The 27,906-nt window shown below is 48.3% G+C and overlaps 3 protein-coding genes across 4 annotated transcripts in view; 1 reads left to right on the forward strand and 2 right to left on the reverse strand.

The window, feature by feature from the left end:
- Positions 1-321: 321 nt before the first annotated feature.
- On the reverse strand, positions 322-17,117 carry cbl (Cbl proto-oncogene, E3 ubiquitin protein ligase). 2 transcript variants are annotated; one of them, XM_067246081.1, is made up of 16 exons: positions 16,306-17,117; positions 12,901-13,148; positions 6,839-6,985; positions 6,565-6,721; positions 6,105-6,226; positions 5,203-5,340; positions 4,366-4,453; positions 4,049-4,180; positions 3,034-3,258; positions 2,747-2,899; positions 2,125-2,496; positions 1,905-1,999; positions 1,516-1,701; positions 1,315-1,415; positions 942-1,199; positions 322-731 (listed from the first exon to the last, which is right to left on the reverse strand). In XM_067246081.1, the coding sequence occupies exons 1-16, from the start codon at positions 16,450-16,452 to the stop codon at positions 439-441; spliced, it is 2,862 nt and encodes a 953-aa protein (XP_067102182.1). In that variant the 5' UTR covers positions 16,453-17,117; the 3' UTR covers positions 322-438. The 2 variants fall into 2 exon arrangements, with proteins under 2 accessions (XP_067102182.1, XP_067102183.1); XM_067246082.1 differs by lacking the exon at positions 5,203-5,340.
- A 749-nt stretch (positions 17,118-17,866) lies between these two features.
- On the forward strand, positions 17,867-20,701 carry drc12 (dynein regulatory complex subunit 12 homolog). Its single transcript, XM_067246908.1, has 6 exons — positions 17,867-17,936; positions 18,053-18,121; positions 18,651-18,770; positions 19,029-19,121; positions 19,328-19,458; positions 20,508-20,701. Exons 1-6 carry the CDS (start codon positions 17,879-17,881, stop codon positions 20,634-20,636), a joined length of 600 nt encoding a protein of 199 aa, XP_067103009.1. The 5' UTR covers positions 17,867-17,878; the 3' UTR covers positions 20,637-20,701.
- A 5,124-nt stretch (positions 20,702-25,825) lies between these two features.
- Positions 25,826-27,906, reverse strand: part of grik4 (glutamate receptor, ionotropic, kainate 4) — an 82,624-nt gene continuing 80,543 nt past the window's right edge. The window contains exons 11-13 of the mRNA XM_067246642.1: positions 27,554-27,682; positions 27,120-27,238; positions 25,826-26,215 (exon numbers count right to left, since the gene is read on the reverse strand). Of these exons, the coding sequence (XP_067102743.1) occupies positions 25,826-26,215; positions 27,120-27,238; positions 27,554-27,682 (638 nt within the window). The remainder of the gene's footprint in view (positions 26,216-27,119; positions 27,239-27,553; positions 27,683-27,906) is intronic.

A 27,906-nucleotide genomic window follows, 5' to 3' on the forward strand; every position in this document is an offset into this window, starting at 1 on the left:
GGATGGCTGGATGGAATCTGTACCTGAACCTGTACCTCTCTTGGATAGGGTTACTGTCTCCCTCTCTCTGTTTATCTATCCTGAACAAACTGTAAAACAAGACCTGTTAATCTGAACTCATTTCACATATATATTAAACACCATTTAATATATAATTACCCATATATTAAATTCTCTCATAGTCACAAATACATTGTTTTCTGTGAGGTGTTGGTTAAAGTTAGCTGTGGAGGCCACAGCAGACAGGATGCCAGTGTCAGGGTCCCCCCCCCCCTTCACACCCCGCCCACCCCCACCTCCTTCCCCACCTCCTCCTGGCCAGAGAGGGAGAGGGAAATAGACGAGGCTTAGACTGGGGCTGTGGTGAGGGATGGAAGGGTCAGGCCAGGTGGGCAGGGGCAGAGGCTGGGGCAGGGGCCGACCCTGGGGCAGAGGCTGCTATGTGAGGATGTGTGCGTTGGAGGGGATGGAGACAAACTCTCGCAGGATGTCCTTAGCCATCTCCACATTGTTCTGAGCGATCATCAGGGCCTTCTGGATGTCCTGCTGGGAGTAGCCCTGACTCATCAGAAGATCAATCTCACCGCTGATCTGAGGGCTGGAAGCCTCTGCTCCTCCTCCTGCTCCTCCTCCTGGAGGGGTGGGCACGGGGCTCCCCCGGCGGTCAGAGTTGAAGCGACGAGGGAGGGGCTTGGGCGGGCGTTCAGGGGCTTCGCTGGACTCACCCAACGCTGGAGAGACAGAACCATGTCAGCGAGATCCATCCACCAAACAGCCACCCATCCATCCACTCATTCATCCATCCATCCACTCATTCATCCATCCACTCATCCATCCAAACAGCCCACTCTCTTATAACCCTATATTCTAAAACCAGTGCTCCAGTCTAGTGGATGTTTTAGATTCTAGTGTGAAATCTAGTGGATCCTGGCTTTCCTCACCAGCTGTAAGGCCTGGCTCCACATCCATGGACAGTCTGCTGAAGGCCGCGCAGGAGGAGGAAGACGAGGAGGACGATGAAGAGGAGGAGCCCCCCAGCTCAGACAGGGTCCGGCGGGCGGGGGCCGGGGGGAGGCGGGGTTTGGGGATGTCGTATCCGCTCTCCTCTTCCTCCTCCTCCTCCTCTTCTTCTTCCGTTTTGGGGCAGGGGGGGTCCCTGGGTCCGTTGGTGAGGGAGTGGGGGGGCAGCTCGGAATAGTCTGGAACACACAAATAGAGGGAGGTCAATGTATTTTTGTCTGTGTGTGAATGTGTGTGTGTATGTCTGTGTGTGTATGTGTGTGTGTATGTATGGTTAGTCTCAGTGAGCGGTACCTGGGCTCCTGGTCTGGGCTGGGAGGGGATCAGCCTGGGACTGGATGTTGTACATGGCTTCATACATCTGAGGGCCGTCCTCCAGGTCAGCCAGCGACAGCCTGCCAATCACAGAATGCAACGGGTGACTGTCAGCAGGAGCAGCCAACCACAGCAGGCAAACTGTCTCTGGAAGAGGAAGTGAGGGCGGGTGTACTGTACCTTGAGGTGTGAGAGCTGGACTGGTGGGTCTGGGGTATGGGGGGTCTGGGGACTGGGGGGGGCTCCCCTACGGGGGGGTTGTCCAGAGGGGGCAGGACGGGGCGTGAGGAGGGGGTCATGTAGTCTGACTCCTCGTCACTCTCGTAGGGCTCCCCTCCAGGCATCATCCTAATGGCCTGACTGGGTCTGAGAGGACAGACCATAATACTACGTTATTCATCACTGGAGAGAGGGGGAGAGAGGGATGGCAGAAAGAGAGAGAGCGATTGAGAACAAGTAAGATGAGAGAGACAGAGCGACAGAGAGAGAGTGAGACAGGGAGGTGAGAGAGAGACATGACAAAGACAGACAGAGGGACACAGAGAGAGAGACACAGAGAGGAATGTTACCTGGAAGCCATAGAGTAGATGGCGTTAGCGGAGGCGGAGGGCTTGACCTTGGGGTTGTCGTAATCCTGATTGGCCGAGACTGAGGCTCCAAAATTCTAAACAGGAAGAGAAGAGAGAACAAACAGAACAGCGCAGACATCAAAGACCTGGACGACAAACACATCTGTGTGTGAGCTTGTGTGTGTGCGCGTGTGTGTGTCTGTGTGTGTCCCTCTCTCACCAGTTGGTGGTCCAGGCTGAGTGAGCTGCTGTTTCTCTGGGTGTCCGAGCGCATCTCTTCGACCGAGGGGAGGGCCAGGGGGAGGGAGTGCCTGTTGGAGAGCTCCCTGGTGCCCCCTCCCCGGCCGCCGGACCCCCCCAGGCCTGGGCAAGAGGAGGAGGGGGCCTTGGGGACGGGGCGGGGATTCCAGTCCACCATGCAGCGGGTTGAGGGGGTCAGCGTGGGCTTGTCCCCCGGGGTGCAGGGGAGGGGCCGTCTCTGGAGGCGCCCGTCGAGGCCGGCAGGGTGGGGGCGGTCAGGGGGAGGGGGGGGAGGGAGGTCCCGCAACGCAGGGGGGAGGGGGAGGGGCTTGTCCTTGTGGTGGGACGGTGCCTGGGGGGACATAGTGTCACTTCATTATATGTGTGCGTAACTTGGTGTGTTGTGTCTGTACCTTGGCGTTGTGTGTGTGTACCTTGGCGTTGTGTGTGTGTACCTTGGCGTTGTGTGTGTGTACCTTGGCGTTGTGTGTGTGTACCTTGGCGTTGTGTGTGTGTACCTTGGCGTTGTGTGTGTGTACCTTGGCGTTGTGTGTGTGTACCTTGGCGTTGTGTGTGTGTACCTTGGCGTTGTGTGTGTGTACCTTGGTGGTGGTCCCAGGGCTGGAGGCTCCGGGGGGCATGGAGGGTTGTCTGTGCTGCAGGAGGTCCAGTCTGGGAGGGACAGGGGGCAGGGAGGACTGGGGGGGCAGGGAGGACTGGGGGGGCAGGGACATGGGCGAGGGGGGGCGCTCCACCTGCAACACACACACACACTTCAGTATGAGACCCAGCCAGCAACAGTCTCAGTGCAGGTCTACAACACCTGACTGCCCTGCCCTCCTCCCCTCCCTTCCCCATCCAGCCCCCCCTCAACGCGCCCCTGTCTCACCTTGAACATACAGGCCAGGTTGCTCATCATAAGGGGGGGGTCTTCGAGTCGGTCGTCGTCATCGTCGTCGTAGCTGGGGGAGGGGGCGCCCTCCGCCCCGAACATGCCCCTGCTGCCTCCGTAGGAGATCCCGCCGTTGTCCTTGGGGTCGAAGGGGTCCACCACGATAGGCTCAGTCCCCTTGATCTCACACCTGCAGAACGGACAGCCCTGGCCCTCTGACTCCTGGGGGGGAGGGGAAGAGGTGAGTGGGGAGGGGGAAAGGGGACGAAGGGGTAGAAATATTAGTTTGTGAGGACTCAGTACATGTGGCTGGTGTGTTGCTGTACGAGTGTGTGTGTGTGTGCAGTGATGGGCAAGCTACTTGATATGTGTAGTGAGCTAAGCTACTAGCTACTCTACAATAAATTCAGCTTCACTACACAGAAGCTACCACTCATAAAAATGTAGCAAGCTAAGTTACAAAAATCTGTCAAAAGTAGCTTGATACATTAGTAGCTACTTTCAGTAAAAAAAAACTGCATACATAGTCAATGCAATTTTAGTGATCTAAAATATGTTTAGATGTATTTATTGAACAATAGCCTAATCCACAATGCTAATCCACAATTGCTGTTATCTAGTCAGACTGGCCGTGCAGGCGCTGTGTGAGTGGAGATGAGACGATGACAGCCCTCGCTATACTCCGCTCTCGTGAGATCGGTTGTAACGTGAACTGCAGAACGGGATATGTGAGATGCTTTTTCAGTGCTTTGTCAACACAATAATCCACCAACCTTACGTATGAACATCAGAAATGTCCAGGAGAAATTAGCTTTCGAGGACGCTACTGCGCTACTTGATCAATAAAAGAGCTTAGCTACTGAAAAGTTACTTGGTTTTGTAAATAGCGACGTTACCGCCAAGCTACTGACAAATGTAGTTAAGCTAGTAGCGTCGCTGCAAGTAGCGACACTACTGCCCATCACTGTGTGTGTGTGTGTGTGTGTGTGAGAGATGAGGAGTCCACCCCCACCTGCCATGCGGTGAGACAGGAAGTGCACATCAGGTGACCGCAGGGTTCTATCTTCACATCTTTGTCGTTCTCCGCACAGATCTTACACAGCTGGAACGTAGAACCCATCTCACAGTAGAGCTCGTACTGCTCCTGAGGAACACACACACACGCAGGGTTACAAGAGAGAAGACAGCCAGAGAGAGAGAGAGAGAGAGAGAGAGATAGAGAGAGATAGAGAGAGAGAGATAGGAGAGAGAGAGAGAGAGAGAGAGAGAGAGAGAGAGAGAGAGAGAGAGAGAGAGAGAGGGAGATAGGGAGAGAGATCTCTGTCTGACCTGTGTGACTTTGATGTGGTCCTGAGGTGAGGGTTCACACAGCCCTGTGAGGTCTGGGTTCTGGGGCCGGCCGTCAGGGAACAGGTAGCTGGACACACACACACAGTAAATATCACACAGTATTTCTCACTGTGAAAAACATTGGAGTGGGATAGATAGCAGATGTACACTACCGTTCACAAGTTTGGGGTCACTTAAAAATGTCCTTATTTTTCAAAGAAAAGCACAGTTTTTTTCAATGAATATAACGTTAAATTAATCAGAAATACACTATACATTGTTAATGTGGTAAATGGCTATTCTAGGTGGAAATGTCTGGTTTTTAATGAAATATCTACATAGGTGTATAGAGGCCCATTTCCAGCAACTATTACTGTATGTGTTCGAATGGTACATTGTGTTTGCTAATTGCCTTAGAAGACTAATGGATGATTAGAAGGATTAGAATTAGAATGCCAAAGGTCTGCAATGCTGTAATTGCTGCAAATGGAGCATTATTTGATGAAGTTTGAAGAACAAAATGTATATTTCAAATAAAAATAATTATTTCTAATAATAATAATTAACCTTGTAAATGTCTTGACTATATTTTCTATTCATACATTGAAAGTTATTTGATAAATAAAAGTGTGAGTTTTCATGGAAAAGACGAAATTGTCTGGGTGACCCCAAACTTTTGAACGGTAGTGTATATTTGTTGGGGGGGAGGGGGCAGAAAGCGAGAGAGAGGGAGAAGGACATGTAGAGAGAGAGAGAGAGAGAAATAAAGAGAGAGAAAGGGAGACAGAGAAGGAATATTCCAGAAAGAAAGTGGTGTGGAGAGGCAGGGGGACTCACAATCCTTCCCTGAATCCGTCTATGAGGGCCTGGAAGAGGGGCTTGTTGTGAGGGATGGTCTGCAGGATGTTTCCATCTGCTGTTACGTAGCCTATAGCCCACTGGCCCAGCCGCGTACAGCTCAGCCTGAAGATGTAGCTGCGCACACACACACGCGCATGGATACACACACACAGTCCTCGTGAGCCATTATTCCATCATAATAGGTGTCAGTTCTCGAGTGGGAGGGGGGACTGGTACGCAGAGACGTCCTGACTGCTGTGCTGGTCAAGAGGCTGAATGGAGCGCAGAGCTGGCCTCATCTCCGTCTCTCTACAGACCAGTCATTGTTGCTAGGTAAGATAGCAGTACCATGGTGCGCTTGGCCCTGCAGCTGGCAGTGTGTGCGTGTGTGTGTGAGGGGGGGGGGCAGGGAACTGGCGCTCCGTGTCATGGTGTCACTGGCAGTAGGAGACACTATCAGCCTTGGCTCTGTGTGTGTGTGTGTACATGTGTGTGAGACTAAGCTCTGGCCATGCCGTGACCAGGGACTGTCTGGACGAGACAGACAGCATGATTCTGCGGCGTTATAGACGATTCCTGTGAGGACAGACAGCTCTACTGTGTACTGTGAGGACAGAGGGCTGGGCGCTGTCTCCCACTGACAGCAGGGGGCAGCAGGCACGGGGAGAAACAGACAAGAAGTGAGCGTGACACGCTGCTCTGAAGAGAGAGAACCTGCACAGTCATGGCTGCTGTCACCTGACACCAGATCCAGAAATGGACGGCAAACCAACTCCATCTCAGACCTGTGTGAGTGTATGCATGTGTGTGCACTTTGTGATCACATGAGAGGGACAGTCTATTTATGTGTGCGTTTGTGCATGCGTGTGTATGAGTGTACGTGTGTGCATGTGTCTCACCTGCCAGGTTTATGGATGAACTTCTGCAGTCTGGCCTTGACCTCGTCGTAGGTGAGGAAGGCCATGTACCCTGGGTGAGTCACCGCCAAACTGTTCCAGTTACGCAGCAGAGACGACCAGGGCTACACACACACACGCACACGCACACACAAACAGGAGAGAGGGTCCCAGAGTCAGCTAGGTGAGAGACTAAAAGAAGATGAAGAGGACAGAAAGTACAGTAGAGGCACCACAAACAAGGGTGTGTTTCTCTCTGTGGAAGTGTGTCAGAGGGGCAAAGGGAGGAAGTGACACATCTGCGTTGACGACAGCAGCAGCAGCGAGGACCAGAAGTGTGTCAGAAGGCAGGAGGACACAGTCTGAGTCAGTCAGGGGTCTACAGGATGTGAAGTGTGTCTGTCAGAAGGCAGGAGGACACAGTCTGAGTCAGTCAGGGGTCTACAGGATGTGAAGTGTGTACCTGGAAGAGCCTGGTGAAGATGTCGAACTCAAACACGGAGATGTAGTCGTTGCAGGTGAGGTCGATGGTGGACTTGAGGGCCATGGCCTCCAGCCCAGAGCTGATTGGATGGCACTCATGGAGCGCCTGCCGGAACACCTTCCAAGGCACGATGGTTCTGACGACAACAACAACAACAACATCAACAAGTCAACCAATACGACGACAACAGAATGTGTTTCCATTTACATTTTCACCTCAAAACAAGGCACGAGAGGGGTTCAAGCCCACTCACTTGTCTCCAAAAGACCTCCTCCAAAAGTCGGCAGCGTCGGCCTTGGTGATCCGGAAGTTGTCTCCCTGGAACAGGCCGTTGGGAAAGATGGCCTTTAGCTCGGCCAGCATGTGGCTGAAGATCAGAGACAGCTTGGTCAGGTTCCTCCTGTCAGGGGGGCGAGAGAGGGAGAGGTGAGTGCTGTGTGACACACAGTCTAGTTTAGCACATAGAGAAACAAGTGAGGTCTTTAATTTCTTCATGATCGAAGAGAGTTCGCAAGAGAGGTGGAGGAGAGAGGTGGAGGAGAGAGGGGGAAGAGAGAGGTGGAGAAGAGAGGGGGAAGAGAGAGGTGGAGAAGAGAGGGGGAAGAGAGGTGGAGAAGAGAGGTGAAGGAGAGATGTGGAGGAGAGAGGTGGAAGAGAGAGGTGGAGGAGAGAGGTGGAGAAGAGAGGTGGAGGAGAGAGGTGGAGGAGAGAGGTGGAAGAGAGAAAAGAGAGAAGTAGAGGAAGACATTCATAGCTCTCTTCCTGGCTCCATGTCCTGAACTGCCTCTTCAGCCTTATGGACACACGCACGCACACTCGCAGCAAACTATTCCTCGTGGGAGGTGGAGGGGAAGCCAGGACATGTCTGCTGCATGTTTCTGATTCCAGCTGCAGCAGACCGGGATGTATGTGTGTGTGTGTACTGTATGTGTGTTTGTGTACTGTATGTGTGTGTACTGTATGTGTAAGTCAAAGTGTGTGTGTGTGTGGGGGGGCAGGGGGCAAGGGGAGGAGAATACTTCTTTCAAAGCACAGAGAGGAAAAGGAGAGGAGGAGGAGATGTGGAGGCCATTTATGACAGACGCCGAGGTGCTTTCTAATGGAGTAAAGAGGGGGAGAGGAGGAAGAGTGGAGGAAGTGTGGAGGCAATTTAATAATATAGCTGAGAGCAGAAGAGGAGGTGATTCAACCCAAGAGAGAACAGAGAGGAGGAGTTGATTTATGATGAACCCTGAGAGGAGGACAACTGAGAAGAGCAGGATGAGAATAGATAAGAGGGGGGAGGAGGGGATTTATGACAGACGCGGAGGTGATTTATAGTGGTGCAAAGAGGGGGTAAGGAGGAAGAGTGGATATATATACACACACACACACACAGTATAATAACATACCACAGAGCAGTAGAGAAGGGGATTTAATTCAAGAGAGAACAGAGACGAGAGTTGTGAGTTGAGAGTTGGAGGCAATTTATGAGAGAACACAGAGAGGAGGAGAGGTGGAGGTGAGTTGTGACAAAACACAGAGGAGTAGGAGGAGAGGTGGAGGTGAGTTATGAGAGAACACAGAGAGGAGGAGGAGAGGTGGAGGTGAGTTATGAGAGAACACAGAGGAGGAGGAGAGGTGGAGGTGAGTTATGAGAGAACACAGAGAGGAGGAGGAGAGGTGGAGGTGAGTTATGAGAGAACACAGAGAGGAGGAGGAGAGGCGGAGGTGAGTTATGAGAACAGAGGAGGAGGAGAGGTGGAGCTGAGTTATGAGAGAACACAGAGCGGAAGAGGAGAGGTGGAGGTGAGTTATGAGAGAACACAGAGCGGAAGAGGAGAGGTGGAGGTGAGTTATGAGAGAACACAGAGCGGAAGAGGAGAGGTGGAGGTGAGTTATGAGAGAACACAGAACGGAAGAGGAGAGGTGGAGGTAAGTTATGAGAGAACACAGAGAGGAGGAGAGGTGGAGGTGAGTTATGAGAGAACACAGAGGAGGAGGAGAGGTGGAGGTGAGTTATGAGAGAACACAGAGGAGTAGGAGGAGAGGTGGAGGTGAGTTATGAGAGTACACAGAGAGGAAGAGAGGTGGAGGTGAGTTATGAGAGTACACAGAGAGGAAGAGAGGTGGAGGTGAGTTATGAGAGAACACAGAGAGGAAGAGAGGTGGAGGTGAGTTATGAGAGAACACAGAGAGGAGGAAGAGAGGTGGAGGTGAGTTATGAGAGAACACAGAGAGGAAGAGGAGAGGTGGAGGGGTATTTATGATGAAAACACACATAAAGAGGTCATTTTTGTGGAGGGTGTGCAGCATTGACATGCAAGGGAGAGGGCTGGGGGGGGGGGGCATCACAGCTGTCCCACACTACCCACTAAGGGAGGCGAAGAGGGAGGGGAGGAGGGAGGGGAGGAGGGGGAGGGGAGCAAAAGAGAATGTGTGTGTGTGTGTGAGAGAGAGTGGCATTACATTTTCAACCCTCAGCAGTAAAACACAAAGGAAACTGATCCTCTGAGAGAGAGAGAGCAGCCTCACAGCTAGCTCTTCAGAGCAGAGACCTCTCTCTTCCCAGAGCAGAAATCTCTTTCTAGAGCAACACCTCTCTTTCTAGAGCAACACCTCTCCATCTAGAGCAAGTCATCTCCTCGTACAGACCTCTCCTTCTGAAGCAGATTCACTGTGTCATGGCTGGCCACGGTGAGGCAGGCTCTCTCTCTCTGCCAGCCAGCCAGCTGGTCCTACTGTTGGACCTCAGTTATCTACTCTGCAAGAGGCTCCTCTCTGCTTCCTGAACTTCCTGTCTCACCAAGCCTGACTCAGAACTCCTCCCTACCCCCTCCGTTCCTCCTCTCTCCTGTTTCCTGTCAATCCTCCCTCATCCCCCACTCGACTCCTCCTCTCTACAGTCAACTCTCATCCCTCTCTCCGCTCCTCTCTTCAGTCTCCTTTTACCCCCCCCCTCCACTCCTCCTTTTTAATCTCCTCTCAACCTTCTCTCCATTCCTCTTCTCTCCAGCAGTCACACATCCCCCTCACAATTTTCAGTGTCAGCGAAAAAAAAAAATGAAACAGCGAATGGGATTCATTTCTCTGAAGGATGACCATTCACGCGCAGGCGGCACCCCTGAGTCAGCCAATCAGATCTGTGCTGAAGCACTCGCCGCCACAGTGAAGTGTTTGTTGCCAGAGTGGCATGGTGCCCTCAGACTGGCACAAGACCTACTGTGTGTGTGTGTGTGTGTGGATATGGCTGACTGGTATAATTCTAGCTCTATCAGTGGTCTTGTATGCAGCCAAGCAACCTGAGCTTCTAATACTGTCACAACTACAGCTATAGCTACGCTAGTTTCACGCACACGGTGTGATGTATAAAAATTAACTTGACGTGAGAATGTGCGGGTCGTCACACAAACTTTTGAGCAGACGTGAAAATGTGCAGGCCGTCAGCAAAGTCTTGTCTGGCTCTGTAACATGGCGAATTCTAACTGAAAAGTGTAAAATTTCTGCCATGGTCCGGTTCTCCGAACCCACAGCATTTACTAGTGACAGTTTTCCACTCCATCGACTTTGTTGCTAATACCTGATGACAGCTAGCTGCCAAACAGGACACATTTCCTCGCCTCCACCTCTGTTAAACCTCAATATCAGTCTGTGAATAATTTTTTGTTGTTGTGTGTTTAGCCATTTTAATTCAGACAAAGAAATGACCTCAGGGGCGCATTTATAGTCCATCTGCATATTCATTTATGAGAGGAGTCAGGGCGGGGTCAGTAGCTTGTTCACATGCGGTCGATCTCACATTGATTGTGATTTATAAAGGAAAGGTGCGCAGGACCTGGCGTCTTCTGGTATGTAAACTGTGCAATCTTTTATACATGAGGCCCCTGGACAGTCTGGATTCTCGTTGACGTGAGAAAAACACTTTCTGTTCTGTCGTTTCACTTCTGTACAGAGCTAACTCCAGTAAAACCACGGAACCAAAACGGACTTCTTCATATCACATTATCTTACGAAGCCAGATGGAAACATGCAGGAGCCTGGCCCGATAGCACACCGGGACATGCAAAGATTCTTTCCAGGATAGCCACTGTGGGATACATAATCAGGGGTCACCACCAGGGGAGACATGGCCTGGCCAGTAATGTAAATGCAACTGATAACACACGCAGCTATCCAAACCCAAATGTCCACCCTGTTCTCTGTGGCTAAAAATACCCCCCGGCCCTGCTCATGTAGCACCATGACCAGTAAGAGTTTCCTTATTGGTGCAATCGATCCGTTAAGCAGCTCTTTCCTGCTGATGGCGATAAGGTGTGGAGATAGGCAAAGCAGGAGGTCTGGGGAGAGAGAGAGGGGCCATTGTCCGCCAGTCACACGTGTGTCTCATCAGACATGACTGGAGGGGGGCGTGGGCCTCTATGTGACGGGGGTGGTGGGGGGTATGTGTGTTGGGGGGGCACGTTCAGGGGGCTGTCAATCCATATTGACCATATGCCCTTTCTACTCTACCCTTGACCGACCAGGGAGTTTGTGAGTGATTAAGTGTGTGTGTGTGTGAGAGAGATCAGCTACTTCAGCTGAAAGGGTGGTTTACACCAGAGTGTGTTCTCTGAGTTAGCTACACTCTGCCTGTCTGTGTACTCGGCTTGATAGCTCTAGTCTGTCTGTCCAACAGCTAGCTAGCCTGCAACCCCTTTGTCTGTCTTTCTGTCAGACAGCCAGTTAACTCGCTAGCTCTTGTCTGTCTCTATTGAGCCAACAGCTGCTAGGCTTCTCCTAAGGAACCAGACCCAGGACCAACCATGCAGATCTCCTCACGCACTCCACTGCAGCTGGGAAGCAATAGCAAAGTATCTGCAGTAATAAGAAGTTGCTGCTCTAAACTTAGCTACGGTAGCTGTGGCATAGTACCCATGCATATAGATAGGCCTTGGTAGTACTTAAATTCCTGTTCACCGGATGTATTAACACCAATCCGGAAGTAAAACAGGAAGTCAGATCATACCAATTTCGGACACTTGCACAACATACCACTGAGGGGGGCTGTCTACTTGACACTGATCAATGGGTGAGCAAGTTGGGAAGTGCTACAGGCAGGGGGAGGGGCTGTAAGAAACAGGAAGAGGAAGTGCGTAGACAAAGCAGCCGGCAGGAAGTGCTCAGTGTGCGTGTCACGGTTGATCACTAGGTCTCTCTCCCCCTCTCCCCTATAACCTTCCCTTTTCTCCCTGCCTCTACGCACAATAGCCGTCTTTGTCTCTGGTCCCTACGCTGTGTGGTGTGTGTGTGTGTAGTGTGTGTTCCACTTCCTCTATGAGGACCAGCTAGCAGTCTCTCCCTGCAGCCCACGCTGTAATGAAGTGATCGTGATGAGAAGGGATGTCACAGAGTAGCAGTAATGAACGCACAGAGGGACTACGATGAGAGAGAGAGAGGTATTCTGGGATAACGCAGCCCAATCATGTAGGGGCATCTGGAAAGAACCAGGCGCTGACTAAGAGAACGCCTCTGTTCTCATACTGCCATGTCCAGAAAGAGGATGTTCTCAACGTTTATGATAATCTATGTAAAGTAGACGTGGTTTCCACAGGGTCTGGTGGTTTGCACGCTTAATTTAAATAATGTCTGTTCTTATTAGAGCGCCGGCAGTCTGGTTCTCAGTTCTTCGTTTGTACTGACAATCATCATCTCTGTCTCACTGAGAGAGGTTGTTATAGCGTTTGACTTTAACTCAACTCCTCAGAGAGTGTGAGACCAGAGACAACGAGACTATGTTAAACCTCGAGACGGATAGAACCCCTCACAACGCACTCTGAGGTTAACCAAGAGAAATACTTTTTTTATATGTAATTACAGGGAACAAAGCTGGAGAAAAACAGAGAGGGAGAGAAGAACAAACGAGAGAGATAAAGAGACGAGGGGAAGAGGAGGATGGTTGCTTTCCAACGTCACTGCGACCGCAAACACTTGTGTAGAAACCACAACATCCTCTCTGAGCTGAACCCAGATCAGCTCACACACACCCCGCTACAGGTGCCTCCACTGCACTGCGAGGTAGGGTAGAGTAGAGCAGAGTGGGGTCGAGTAGGGTAGAGTGTAGTAGAGTACAGAACAGTAGGGTAGAGTAGGGTAAAGTACAGCAGACAGAGAAGGATAAAGTTCAGCTAGCCTAGCTAGCCCAGCTACAAACATTAGCGGTGCCAGCAGAGCCTGGTGTTACGCTAAGCTAACTGACCTAGTGTCACTCACATCAACATTGCTAGCTGACCTGTGCATCACCAGTATTAGCAAAGCTAACTGACCTAGCGTTAGCTCAGCTAGCTACATCCCCCTCACCTGGGCTGGGAGTTCTCCTCGTACATGCGCTCCTTCCCCTCTTTGAAGAGGCTGATGGTCTGCTTGGTCTTCTTTGTCAGGTTTTCCATGAACACGCGGAAGTACTCGTTCTCCCCCAGGGTCTCCATCTTGCCCTCGTAGCGGGAGAGGACGGTTCGCAGGTGCTGATAGGTGTCAGGAAGCAGGTCTAGGATGTAGGGAGGACTGTTCTTCAGAGCCAGCTTAGGGTTCTGACACAGACGGACAACCTGAGAGGGTAGGGTTGGGTAAGGTAGGGTAGAGGATGGGAGAGGATAAAGAGATGGAAGAAGGAAGAGAAGAGGACTGGAGTGGTTACGTGTCCTGTCATTGATTCTTAGCATCACTGAAGTGCATCAGAGAATCCTTCTGTGAGACGTCTGACATCTACTGAGCTTCTGTGAGCATCAGAGTACATTAGAAGAGGGCAGTGCTGGGGCATACATTATCATCCATACAGGGTTTTAATGTAATCTGCCGTGTACCATAGCACTTAGTCCAGCCACAGTACAATCATCGAGGAAGAGAGACAGAATGAGGGTGAGAAAATGTTCTCGGTTGAGATGTGTGTGCGTGTGTGTGTGTGTGTGTGTGTGTGTGGCTGTGAGAAAAAGAACAAGAGAGAGGAAGAAAGAGCAGAAACTCTGACCATACCGAGTGTTTCTCAGATGTTGGCAAGTCTTGCTGTTTCCTGTTGGTCAACTAGTGCACATTCACAAGCACACAAAGCACTTTTACAGCACAGTAAAAACAACACACACCGTCACCAGACCACCAGGTGAAACTTACCTGTCAATCATATACTATCCGCCTTCATAGTCTCTGTATTGAAACTGCACTTATCAAACCAGAAAGAAGGGTGCCTGTAGCCTCCACACACCCATACACACACACAACTTTTACAGCTATATAACGAGCCCTGTGTTAGCTCTGCTCTGTGCTGTCAGTCTAGGCTTCATTAATCTTCTACTGAACATTGTGGAACCTGACTATAGAGTGTGAGACACAGAGAGGTCCATTACAGTAAGAGGGTTGTACTTCACCTCAGGTTTGAACATTATAAACCACTGTTATGTCAGAGGCATAAAGCTTTTATATAGAGCCTCTATGTTCGGTGGCTTTCCCTCTTTATGAATATTGTCTTTCTCTCGCTCTCTGCCTCTTCCCTACTTTCTCCATCTCTCTCTCTCTCTCTCTGTCTGTCTGTCTGTCTGTCTGTCTGTCTGTCTGTCTGTCTGTCTGTCTGTCTGTCTGACTTTTTCCTACTTTCTCCATCTCACTTTCCGTTATCAGGACGTTGCAGGTGTGAACATGCTGTTACAGGACAGAGGTCATCTCTTCTGAGTGAGATTTCTGACAAAAGATTCTGGGGCTAATGGGCACTGTCTCAACCTGTCTTGGGGAGGGAAGAGAAAGAGAGAGAGAGAGCAAAATAGAGGCAAAGAAAGATGGCGAGAGACAGGGAGAAATACTAGTGCACCAATGCTCTAAATTACAGACCAACTGTTGCATGTGACACACCAGCATGTAGTAGTAGCATTACAGGTATTAATGTTTAAACCAGGGGAACAACCTGCCAACACCCTAATAGCTTACCCACCATGAACAGTGGCAAACATTACCTGGCCTTGATGGGACAATTACATGCCAACTCTTACTGGAGCACGGACTCCTAAAACTCCAGCCGGCTACTCAGCCCCGTCTAGAAACAGCAGGATATATTTGACCGGAGGCCTTATTGTATTTCTATTTAAAACCATATTAGGCAGGTCTTATCAAGGACTGTGGTGATTCAAACACATTCAAATACAGGCCATGAAACTTTCGTCAAGCTGCATGCATACCAGTTAACTAAGATTGTTTAAAAGAAGTGAACCAAGAGCATAGGTCGCCATCCTACGCTTTCTTCACTGTGTCTGTGGTCTGGCTGGGTCTTAGCTAGTGTGTGGGCAGATGGGGTTTAGTGACTTTAGTTCATAAACCTACACAGGACTTGTAGTGTATCTCTCCACATCTGTCTCTATTTTCACCTTTGTGTCAGAGGTACTGACGACTTAAAATACATTCTGCGGTAAAATGGCTAAGCTTCTATAAAAAAAAGGTACTGGAGGTTTATTTAGGCTACACACAAGTAAGCGAAATCCTCAACCTAACTGTAAGGTAGCAGTAATACATGTTATTTTTCAATAGCAACTGTGGTTGCATTTATCAGCACACACACACACACACACACACACACACACACACACACACACACACACACACACACACACACACACACACACACACACACACACACACACACACACACACACACACACACACACACACACACACACACACACACACACACACACACACACACACACACACACACACACACACACACACACACACACACACACACACACACACACACACACACACACACACACACACACACTTCCTCTGACAGACAGCAGGAGAATGTTGTCTATTGATTGTGCAGAACTGCTTGTTTTTTGACAGAGAAAAGAAGAAGTGTGGCAGCAGTGTCACTTCTAGTTTTCAGTTAGGACTGACCTTTCCAAACTGAAGTCTGGGAGGAAGAACGGTCTTCCCCCCAGACTTCTGACCACATAAGCAGACCCTAAACACCAGTCCTGGATGGCTGGTTCTGATAGCTGGTTGTGTAGGCTGGGCCTAACCTAAGAAATAGGTTTCTAGAGAAAGAAGAGACACAAAAGACAAGTGTTCTCTTCTCCTTGCTCGCGATGCAGTGTGTAAATCTCGCAGGAAGCTGGAGGTCAAGCTGCTAAATTACTTTTTCCGCGAAGTGCGCGGCAGTGAAATGTCTCTCCTGTGAAATAAAGAGGCCGAACCTTTGACAAGACCACATTTCATCTTCGATTTAGTGCTGAATAGGTGAACAGTATGTTGTGTGTTTCACTATATAAAGCTTGTCAAGTAGATATAGTATTATATCCCTCTGGGCTATGTCTGCTGTATGAAGCAATGTAGCTGGCAGCAACATCACCGAGGCAAAGACTAAGCCATTGCATGATGATGAGATGATGGTGATGATGACCATGTCTTCCTAGTGTCAGAGTTGTTGGTCCGTGTAATTAAATACTACTGAGCCAGTCAATCCGTGTCATTCTAGCTAGCTGTCAGTGCTGACAGTAGATAGCATGCTTACGAAAGTATTTCAACATTTCTTTTCACTTCCACATTGTTCAGATAACTAACCAGCCAGACATATTCTAAAGCTAGACATAGACAATGCACACATATTACACACAAGCTCTCTCCTGGTCTGCTAACCAGTTGTCTATCTTGTTTTCTGTTTTGAGAAAGATAGCTTCCTGGCCAAAAGTAGCTTATTAGCACCGCGATCTAGTCATATACCTTGTCCATGAGTTTCCAGCATTTCTCCACAGTCTTCTTGTCCACGGCGCAGGGCTGGTGGTGCGCGTGGAGGTGGTGATGGTGTGGCTGGAAAGCATCCTTCATCATCCCGATCAACCCACCGCCTCTCTTCAGATTTCCTGCCATGGTCAGGCACTGCTAAGGTCGGCCAGAGTGACGGTGACAACCAAGGCAGGGGCCAGGCACCGCCGCCCTCCGTCCCCGGTGGGACTGACTTAAGATTCGGCAACCCCCCGGCGACGACAGCGCCCGAGTCAGATTCGAGCGAGGATCCGTCGGGCGGGGGGAGAGGGTAGTATTCTATCGCAGAAAGGGTCCCATCAGTTTGCTCACCAGCCAAAAACCCCTACAATGAAGCAGTACGATAATGATACCAGGCTAGTTAGCTAGCTCGCTGTAGCGACTGTCAATATGCAAGCTGCGGCTTTGGTTGCTCACTCAGTCCTCCTGGCTTCAACGACTGAAGCAGGCTATTTAACCAGCCAACAAAAAGAGCAATATATCCAGTCTTTGCAGGATTACAAAAACGTCGTCTTCTCTACGACTATCCGATTTGTGTTCTCTCTGAGTGTGTCGTTCTCGCTGTCGTTCCCCTTTTCAGCTGCTCGCTCTTCTCGTTTGTGCTCTTGACGGGAAGTTGAGTGTTGGCTGGGGGCAGTCAGAGGTGTCGCTAGCAGCACCAAGACATACTGGCGACCCTTGCGATGCTGCTGCTGCTGCTGGAGAGGAAGAACAAACGCTGACGCCAGTTGACTGCAGAGAGAATTGCATCAAACTGTCGCAAAATATTATTTTAGACACGGAGAGCTAGGTTAAATAAATACAATTGGAAAAATTAACACAGCCTGGTTGTATATCCCCCTCTCTGTATGCGTGGTCGTTGCCCTTCCTGTGCAGCCCCTTCCGTTCAGCTCGAACCTCGCCCTCGCCATCTAGGGTTGCCAGGTTTGTTCACGATCCAGTTTAAATGTTGCGTAAACCCCCTACACCGGACGGTTTGTTTAATGTTTTCACTTCAAGGAATGTTTCTCCGTCGTTCGCTCAAGGAAACTATAAGAGCACAGAGACCACTGATATATTTTTGTCATTTTATGGGTCAGAGTTGAAGTGTTTTATAACCAGACGCCATAGCGGAAAAGGTCAATCTTGGCTCTAACCCAGATTATTCTCCAATTAGATAAAACCTGGCAACCAGGATGATTATTTCAAGAGTAGCAGCGCTGTTTAAACATGTATGTTAACTTGAATACACCTCTTGATTTTCGGCGCGCGTCTGCTCATCACCCTAACAACAGGGACAACATCCATGCCCGCCTCTTAAAGAAAGATCCAATAACAGGACTTTTTGGACTGTCATAAAACAAGTAATAGCGCTCTACTCAAGATACTGTGGACATGGGAATTGCCAATCAACCTTCCCTCAATGTTGACAATCCTTATAGCAACAGTTGTGCAACATGATATAATTGGACTCAATACAAATATATTTTCCAGGTTTAGGTAGGCATACACCACTACTGCAGTGCAGGTTTGCAAAAATAAAAATAAAACAATGCCTCCGAAGAAAAAAGGTCGAAGAAAGATAAAAAAGACCAAGAAACCTGAGGAGGGTATGTCTGATTCAGTTATCTCATTTCGTCAAGTCGTTTGAGTCGTTCTGTCCTGTCCTGTCCTGACCTGACATTGTTGCTCCACATCATCAAAGTCACCAAGTCTTCTTGTGTAGGTGTGAATAAACTGGAGGCGCAGTACAAACGTACTGTGCTGGATGTTGAGATTCTGAGAGATCATCTTGGTGAGCCATCCGACACTAATCCGTCCTATTGCTTTTATTCATCACACCCCTGTTCAATATTTGCTTGTTGTGTCGTGTGAGTCTTTATACATATAGGCCTATGTATATGTATAAATGTGACGTGTCTGTGCCTTTTAATTATATTCTTATTATTAAATTTTTTGTAAGTGTAATGTGTGTACACTGAATGTGTGTGTGTGTGTGTGTCATCCATGTGGGTATGTCTGTGTGTGCTCTATGTGTGTATGTGCTTAATGTGTTTGTGTGTACTGTATGCGTGTGTCTATGGACTGTCTATGTATCGTGTGTGTATCATATGCATGTGTGTGTGTATTTATCATGTATGTGTATACTGTATGTGTGTGTTTACCATGTGTGTGTACTGTGTGTGTATGTGTGTACTATACTGTATGTGTGTGTATTTGTACTATATGTCTATGAGTGTATGTACCATGTCTTTGTCTGTGTGTATGCGTACTGTATGCATATATGTGTATGTGTGAATGTACTGTGTGTGTGTGTGTTTCAGCCGTGCGGTGTGATGTGGCGCGCCAGGCCCGGGCGGTCAGCAGTGAGCTGAGGGTGGAGGTCAGAGACCTGGAACAGAAGCTGAGCCACGAAAGGCAGGACCGGAGTGACGTCAGCGAAGGTCTGGTTAACCGTTAACCGTTCTCAATTCCTCTGCTCACTCCCACCTCCCACATCTTACGTAACCTTCCACCAGACAAGAGGGAGATTTACCCCTTCTGACGACAGTTAGTTTGCAACTCTCTGAATTACATCTACGGCTGTAGTTTAGTTTGAAGCCGATCAGTTGTTGTTTCTCTCCTCTGAACGGCATGTTAAGCTGAGAGGGAGCCTTTAGCTCAGGGGTTGACGGTGTCCTTGTTTCTCTACTGCCCCCCAGTGGTGTCTCGTCAGTACGACAGCATCCAGACAGGTCTGACGGCCAGGGTAAAGAGGCTGGAGGAGGAGGTCATTTCTTTAAGACAACAGCTGGGTAAAGAGATATACCCATGAAACTTTTGGGGATCTATTCTCGATTGTGTGGGTGTGTGTGTATGTGTGAAATGTGAGTGTGTGTGTCCTGTGTGTTTATGTACCGTCTGTGTGTGTGTGTATGTATGTGTGTATGCGTACATGTGTCTGTGTGTGTGCATATATGTGTATGTATGCATGTATGTGTGCGTGTATGTGTGTGTTCAGCCCAGTGTAAGGAGGAGCTGAGGACAGAGAGGGCGCAGGGGGATCTACTACAGCAGGAGAAGGATGCTACCATCTCAGAGCTTCAGACCAGACTGGACAGCATGGAGACAGACTATGAGAAGATCCTGCATGTGAGTGGTTCTAATGTAGTGATGGATCTCATAGTGACGAAGACTGGTTCGCAGTTTTTGTATGCAATACCCCTATCCTTTTGTACGGCTGCATTTACCTTGGGTGGGTTTTACCAGCCTGTAAGACGGACATAAAAGTTGAGAAAAGCTCAACTTGGATGGATTCGGATGCATGACCAATCCGAACATAGATGTTTCACAACTCCTGCACAGTAGCCTATCAGTATGGAGCATTTACACCCTCTGTGACAGATCCGGAAAAATATGCAATCATGGGCAATAAGCATTGAAAAGGTTTGATGCAGGTAGTTTTTTCACAAGCTCAGTTCATTGGACGATCACTACTAGGAAGCATAGGTCAATGTGAAACAAAGAAGCTACAAGCTATGCCATTATATAAGCCAACATCTGAAACAGTCACTAAATCTTGGTGTCCTGTATTCTCAGAATCTGGGGCCCAAGTCTCAAATGATGCCTCGTTGACCTTTGACATGTTTCCACATACCACATTACATTTAGTCATTTAGACATTAAGCCAAACAAACATAGTATCACTAATGTAGTCATTTAAACTACAAAACCAAGAGCAGTGAAGGTAATCCCTTCTCCAACTGGCCTCCTCACATCCTGTCTGTGTGGTAGAGTTGTCTTGTTTGTAACTTCCGAAGTATTTGGCTCAAATCCCTGTTGTTACATGAGTATTACATGAGTGTCTCGCAACAGCCAAAGCCCTGAAACCTATCACCGGCCCTCAGGGAGTTCATACTTTGTCTATAATGGTAGATGCAGAAAGTCTGAGGTTCGAATTTCAGGACCTGGTGTAAAACTATATACACGTGAGTACATGATGTCGGAAGTACAGTTGACCATAATAGCTACAGTTGCTGCATCACTGTGGTATAGTAAATGTTGTGATGGGTGCTCTGAACTTCCAAGGCTTTTCACAAACCCTAAATCACCACATACGATCATGAAAGAGGAATGTAAAACAAAACATTTCATTTGTTAGTTGTTTGTATTGTGTTTTACCTTCGGTGCTGGTTTTCCAGGACTCTCTCGACAGCCTGGCGTCCCAGCTGTGTGCAGCTCGACAGGGGTGGGAGGACCAGAGCTTCAGCCTGCACCAGGAATACAAGGTCATGCTCTCTGACTTCGGCCTCAACTCACTTGACATCTGACCGAGATTCGGAAGCCTCTGTCTGCTTTTGTCCAGACCTTGTTAACACACCTGTGTCATTCTGAGTTAGTGCCAATAAAAAAAAATGTTTTAACTCATAAGAGATCTTATGTAAATTGTTACACCCCCACACCAAGAATAAGACCTTCTGAAAAGCATGTAGTTTCTTAGCGATGTTCACGTTGTACCGCTAGTGACCACTAGATGTCACCAACAATCGCAACACATTCAAAAGAGAACACCTGAACAAGAAACACGAGGGACTGAAGCCTACTCAGAGACAAACAGGAGGCGGAAGAGTAATAAAAATAGCTGCGAGCAGCAATGGCGGATTCCTCCTCAAAATGGCAAAATATTGTTAATATTATATTGTTGTTATGTTAGAGGAGTAGACTTAACTCCTGACAAAGGAATATCAACCTGCAGAATCCTAAATCTCTGTTTGCACAAGGATTTGAGCCACTAGCAACCAGGTTATAGATGTTACACTCTAGCAAACAGAGCCACAGACACCATCCTGTTTTCAATACTTACGTGAGTGCACTGGTTGACTGTGAATGGAACTTTATACAGTGTCGCTGGCTAGATGTACCATGATCCTATCTACAATACGCAATAGTTCTGGCCCTTTTTGTGTAGTATTTACACAAGAGTGAGACAATACAGCAACAGGTATCCAAGTGCGTGCTATGAAGTGGCTTACAGTTCCCCATGAGAAATGAGACACGTACACCAAGTTTCAGAAGAATTGGACAGATGGGGTGGAAATGCCATCACTTCGAAAATGGGACATTTGGGCGTGGCCTGTGGTGCCCCTTAAGGTCAAATGCCAGACCTTCACTGCCATTCTTGGTGTGGGAGTTTGTCATGGCCTGTTGTATCAATGTGCCAAATATCAAAATCTTTTACCAAGGAGATATTGAGTTATTGGGCCAAATAGGTTACAAGAATAATAATAAGAATACCAACAAACAGAGAAATCCTAATAACTGATCAGAAACGCACTGGCCCAGGAAATATGATCAAGCTCTCAGCTAGAGCTGAGTACAGCTGATTATCCCAGAGGGCGAGCAGATAAACAGCTAAATTCTCATCAGTCAGTTTGTTTCACAGTCTGTTGCTTTTCCTCCTTGCTTCCTCTTCAGAGATGGTGAGTCATTATTCTGGGATTAGAATCTGCATTTACAACCAATTAACACCTAGCATGTCTGAGCATTAAAGGTTTATTAGGCCAAATTTCCTCTTAACCGTGGATGGTGGATATGCATTGAAGTTCTGTGAGGAGTGCTAATCTCTCTTCGCTTCATTGAGTGTCTCAACAATGAAAGGTAATGAGTCTGTGTTATGTGTGTTTGAGAGAGAGATGTGCATATTTCTCCAGTGGGTTTTTAATGTGCAGGCTGATGTCTGTGTTTCTCCTTCTTACACCCACACCCACACACTCTGACAAATCAATGTCAGACCATCTGAGGTTCATTGATCACAGCAGTCATGGAGAGCACAGGGACCAGACTCTGAATGAACCTGCGTTTTATGGAAGGCAAACAATGTCAAGATGTTTCGCTCAATACGTTCAACAGCCACTGTCTGGGGAAGGGACCAGACTCTGAATGAACCTGCGTTTTATGGAAGGCAAACAATGTCAAGATGTTTCGCTCAATACGTTCAACAGCCACTGTCTGGGGACCTAAAAGGATGAAACCACTGACAGCCTCCACAGACCCCGGAGTTCCTACCTTCTCACACACCACAACAATAATAACAACAACAACTATAGTCTGTTCCGCTGTGCTGCCAGCTGAATCGATACAGAACCTCATTGCTTTATAATCTGTCTCCTGTTCCTTTTCAGGGTAGTTAGCCAGGGCCTTGTGTTGTCACCCCACCCCCCATATAGTAACTATATAAGTATAGTTAGAATACTCAAGTATAGTTTGTAGTATGAATATTGTAACTGTCCAGGTATATGTAGAGATAGTACACTCACATTCTAGTTAGAATAATCAGAATATTGTAACATTTAGTTGGATTACTCAAGAGTATATACAGTAGTTGGGATAGTATGTACTGTATATAGGGACTGGAGCTTGACATATTAAATGTGTGTGTGTGTGCGAGTGTGTGTGTAATGGAGAGGAGAAGAGCCATGGCGCAGAGAGAGATCTAGGAAGTGAATTGAACAGTAAATCAAATGCAGGGCTGTGGAGTTGCATGTTGTACATGCAGACACGTACACACACAGAGCAGTCCCCAATACACAACCGTTGAAGACCACTTTAAGACTGACTGACTGCCTGGTTGAGTGACTGACTGTGTAATAGAGTTAAGAATTAGCAGTCATTATGTGGTGTGTTTGGGATCTGTATGCAGATGCTTGGTGTCAGATGAACCAGCAGGCAGCAGCCTGGACAGACAGATGAGGAAGAGGAGGTTATGTCCTCTGTTGTTGCTGTCTAACATTCACATGGGGAAGGATCTCTGTTTGGCCTTGGCTTTGTAGGGGAAGCCCCCCCCACCACACACACACACACACACACACACACACACATACATACATACAACGGGGCTCTCATAACATTCCACACTTACTCCATGTGAAGGAGCTACGAACACTGCAGCAAAACACACCAACTGTGAATAAAGACGAGAAGACAAACTGAAAATCACCCCAGAACGGAGTTTTAATGTTTTTACAAATGTATTTATAGTGGAATAAAAATGACAACATAAGAAAATAAAGCATATAAAATATAGCAGCCAACCCCTGCCATACTATACAGGGTTTCACAGTTTGGCTCCCAGGGGCTCTCCATGGGATTGGTTATAATTCTATACAATCCTTGCTCCCTGTTAGACTCAGAGGTAATTGGCAATCTCCTTTAAACCACATCTTATTTAGCACTTATGTAAATGTTTTCAGTGTTTATTAAGTTAGTATGTACAGCACATAAGCCTTCAAGTTGGTTTAACTTAAATCCTTCTGTGGCTCCTATATTTTGACAATCACCTAACACTATAATCTCTCGTTCGACAGAATGCACCAATTAAAAGTGTGAATTTGGTATTGCAAACACAATTTACTGTGTGTGAGAGTAGTTTCTGGGTGACAGAGAGCAGGTTTGTGTGTGTGTGTTTGCGTGTGCTGGTATCTGTACAATTTGAGTGTGTGGCTCACAACTCAAATCCATCCATCTTTTTACAATCACCTAAAACTATCTCTTGTTCTACAGACTACACTAATTAAAGGTGTGAATTTGGTATGTCATTTCCTGTGTGTGTGTGCTGGTAGATAGCTATGCACAGGACGTGTAAAATTTGAGTGTGTAAAGGATGTGTGTGTCTGTGTGTGCATAGGAGGGATCTGTTTGTTGTGCATTAGAGATGATATGCCCAGAAACCCCGGGAGCCAGGCCTGGGAAACCCTGTAGATGAGACTGTATTTACACACTGCAGTAGGGCGGAACCATCTTGCCCCCCCAGCGGAGTCCCGCCCACAATGACACCACGCCCCCAACAGTGCCACACCGCCAGTTGGCAACACCATCTTCCAGACAACGTAACAAGTTCAACTGTACAGATTCTTCCTCACTCTTCTCCTCTCTTTAATTTTTTATCCTTCTCTACCTCCTTTATTTCCTCCCATCCCTTCATCCCCTGTATCCCTGTCCTTCTCTCTTCACCCCTCCAAACAGGAAAGCCTCAACTCCGTACAGACTCAGACACTAAGTCTGAATGACCTACTCCAGGCAGGGATCATCACTTTTCATCTTCATCATCTTCATAATAAACATAATCACATACTAAATAACAAGTATTACCTTCTATAGTGACCGGTGTGTGTGTGTGGGAGGAGAACGATTGTTGTTTAGGACTGAAAAAAGTGAGTTCTTTGAGGGCAAATGTCATAAAAATTATAGTCTAAAACTTTGAATTTGATGGCATCAGATAGTTATCAACAAAGTTGATTCCAGGGGACGTCTTCCTTGGACATGATGTATTGATCTTGTTCCTATTAGACATGACCAAGAGTAATGAATGTGTCATACCTGGTCTGCTCCAATAAGACCAAGCATTGTCATGGTTTTAGGGGCTGTCCTTTTCTGATTGGCACCGCTTCCAGGGCACAGACAGACTGATGGACCTATCAGAGAGCTCTAATGACAGATAGACAGGCTTCAGCCCTATCATTGCCTGTCCAGACATCCCTTTCGCTGTTTGTCACAGGCCAAGGTAACAGCTTCATCTGTCTGATGAAGTTTGAAGGAAACCTACTTTACTCAGAAACTAACGTCCTACGGCTACTGGTGCAGGTAATATCACCATAGGCGCTTCATGAGGAATTAAGATTAGACATTTAGAGGACTCCAGCCTCACTTCCAATAGGAAATAGAGGGCCTATTGATTTCATGTTTAAATAGAGGTGGGTGAAGAGACTGAGGACATAAACACTGCATGAAAGACAGGAATAAAAAGAATAAAGCACAAGTTTAGTAACCAGAGAGTGGTAACCATAAACGAAAGCATTTATAAAACGTTCATGGATGACCTGCATGACACAGGGAGTGGGATGTGTCAGGGACAAGGTCTTGTTCCGTCAGGGTGCTGTGTTTCTCGGCAACGGCTTCTAACTTCTATGAGAACCTCTCAACTAGTGGTGAGAGGTTCCATAAACTGAGAGGTGAGTGTCCATAAACTCTTCAGGTAAAGAAATGTTGAATTCTTGAAAGAACAGTAGAATACAGTATCAATATCAATACTAGTAACACAACAGAGGAAAGAAATAACTTATAAAAGAGATCAACGGCACGACGCATGACAGAAAATACTGCATAGTACAAAGTAGCTGTCTGTCTTTGTATTCTTCCTGTGCTACACAGGGCGGTGGGCCAGTAGGGTCAGTCCATTCGATGACCACTTTCTGTCTCCCATCTGAGATCTGGACAATAACCACGAACACAACATTCCATGACTAGTTTCCAATCAGCATTCTGCAATTGCCAACGCCCAGCTCCGTTTTGGACGGGGGTCCCCCCCCCCCCCCCCGGATAAACAAGACCCCCGCCCTTCCAGGTAAACCTCAGGACACCCGCTAACCCCCCCAGTGGGAGTGGGAAAGTGTCAGCTGGGTAGAGTTTCTGGGTGACAGAGAGCAGGTGTGTGTTTGTGTGAAGGGGGAGGGGGGGGGGGGGGTTACTCAGGCTCGCTGCTATTGGTTGTCTTCTCCCACTCTATGCTCTCGTCGCTGTGAGTGGGCGAGGGCAGGACAGCGCCGGGTCCTGGCGGTCGCAGGCGGAGACCCTGGAACCTCCGACACTCCGGGCAGATCCGGATGTGGCTGCAGCCGCGGGCCACTAGCGCTGCCTCCTGAGCCAGTCTGTGGGACAGGGGCTCCGGTAGCCCGGTACCGGCACACAGCTTCCCGTTACTGAGGTTCACGGCCGCAGCTCGAGCCCGGCGCTCCTCCAGTGGCAGGGGGCGTGGCCGGAGCATGGCGGGGGTGCGGCGGCGGCGAAGCTGCAGGCTATCCCGGCACAGAACAATCCCCTGCAGCTCCCGGAACATCTCCTCACACACAGACAGCTGCAGGGCAGAGGAGACAGGAGAGGAGGTGACTGAGAGGAGACTTGAGAGGAGCTGAGGAGGCAGGAGAGGAGGTGACAGAGAGGAGCGGACACAGCAGACAGGAAAGGAAACAGGAGACAGAAGAGGAGGAGGTGAGGACGCAGGAGAGGTGACTGAGAGGAAAGAAGAAGAGGAGGAACACTGCTAGGACATTTACAGGGGCTGAATAGCTTCAGCTACAGTAACATGTATGGTATGTTACAACTTGATTTATAACTTTTGTAACCTGTATTTTTCAAGTTTTGATCGTGTGACACTCCGGCACACACATACGCACACACACAAATACACGCACTTACACACTATTCACATGATATACGTACACAAATAAATCAACACCATGGCAGACAAAGGAGAACACTTTATTTAAAACCAATCGCAGTGATGTCTCAGAACACATTCAGTATTCAAACCAATCACAGTGATGTCTCTGAACAGATTCAGTATTTGAACCAATCACAGTGATGTTTCGGAACACATTCAGTTGAAAGACTCACAGCAATAAACTTAACGGACCACAAAACAGGACGCCTCCAGAAATAGCCAATATAAATATGTATATATATATATATTACCCTATATCAAATAAATAATTGTTAATTTAAAGTCTTGAAAACAGAACTGCAGAAGAGTATTCAGAAAGAAGATATATAACCAGGTGTGGCTATTGTCTGTCACGTGTAAGAAGGCATCCATGTGACTTGAGGTAATCTCTTTGGCTTTGTGCTGTCCCGCAGGTCTAAAGGGCTGGACAGGAAGGAAGATTATGATGTCACAGCGACAGACAGGAAGAGGAAGTGGAGGAGGGGCAGGGGCAGTTGAGAGACAGGAAGCAGAGGCAGGCTAGATACTGGTCTCTCACCTCGTGTCCTGGCGTCTGTCTCAGCATCCAGACAAACTCCAGCACTGCCATGAAGATGGCCACCAGCAGGCCACACACCAGCACCACGAAGATGCCCCCAATATTCTCCATGCCCAGACCTGGAGGGAGGAGGAGGAGGGAGGAGAGTAGAGAACAGGGAGGCAGGTGTAGGGAAAGGGGGTGAAGGTAGGAGAGAAGAGGAAGGGGGGAGTAGGGAAATGGGGAGGAAGGAAAAGGGGTGAAGGGAAGGAGGGAGGTAGGGAGGGATCAGTGTTTCTGTATGTAAACTTGGACCACATGTTCAGCAGATGGAGGGATGGAGTCAGAGACCAGAGAAAGGATAGACGGAGGACAAGGATAGAGGGAAGGAGTAGAGAGATGGACAGAGCCAGAGAGGGGAGAGATGGAGGACTAGAGGAGGAGGAGGAATGTACCTTTGGCTCGATGGTCCTCCTCTTTAGGACACTTCCCTCCTTCCCACCACTTCCTCTTCAGGATCTCCAGACGGTTCTCCTCCTGCAGTTTCAGAATGGCCAGGTCAAACTCATCCCTGTACAGGGACCCTGGGAGGAGAGGAGTGGGGAGGTTTAGAGGGGAGGAGAAAAGAAGAGGAGAGGGGACGGGAGTAGAGGAGAGGAGAAAAGAAGAGAGGAGAGGAGGAAATGAAAGGAAAAAGAAGGAAAGGACAGAAAAAACAAAAGTCAATCTCATCCCTGTAGACAAACCATCTCTCTCCCTCCCTTCTTCCCTCCTCTCCACCCCTCCCTCTCTCCCTCCCCCTTTCCTA

This window comes from Osmerus mordax, chromosome 11 (genome assembly GCF_038355195.1).
Source record: "Osmerus mordax isolate fOsmMor3 chromosome 11, fOsmMor3.pri, whole genome shotgun sequence".
In the NCBI taxonomy this organism is placed as follows: Eukaryota; Metazoa; Chordata; class Actinopteri; order Osmeriformes; family Osmeridae; genus Osmerus; species Osmerus mordax.

Excerpts from the sequence above, each read along its gene's own strand:
- cbl (XM_067246081.1), bottom strand. The coding sequence starts at position 16,452 with ATGGCAGGAAATCTGAAGAGAGGCGGTGGGTTGATCGGGATGATGAAG. Across the intron at positions 6,227-6,564 it reads TCTTCACCAGGCTCTTCCAG|CCCTGGTCGTCTCTGCTGCG; the intron begins GTACACACTTCA and ends GTGTGTGTGTAG. Across the intron at positions 3,259-4,048 it reads CCTGTCTCACCGCATGGCAG|GAGTCAGAGGGCCAGGGCTG; the intron begins GTGGGGGTGGAC and ends CCTCCCCCCCAG.
- drc12 (XM_067246908.1), top strand. The coding sequence starts at position 17,879 with ATGCCTCCGAAGAAAAAAGGTCGAAGAAAGATAAAAAAGACCAAGAAA. Across the intron at positions 17,937-18,052 it reads GACCAAGAAACCTGAGGAGG|GTGTGAATAAACTGGAGGCG; the intron begins GTATGTCTGATT and ends CTTCTTGTGTAG. Across the intron at positions 19,459-20,507 it reads ACTATGAGAAGATCCTGCAT|GACTCTCTCGACAGCCTGGC; the intron begins GTGAGTGGTTCT and ends CTGGTTTTCCAG.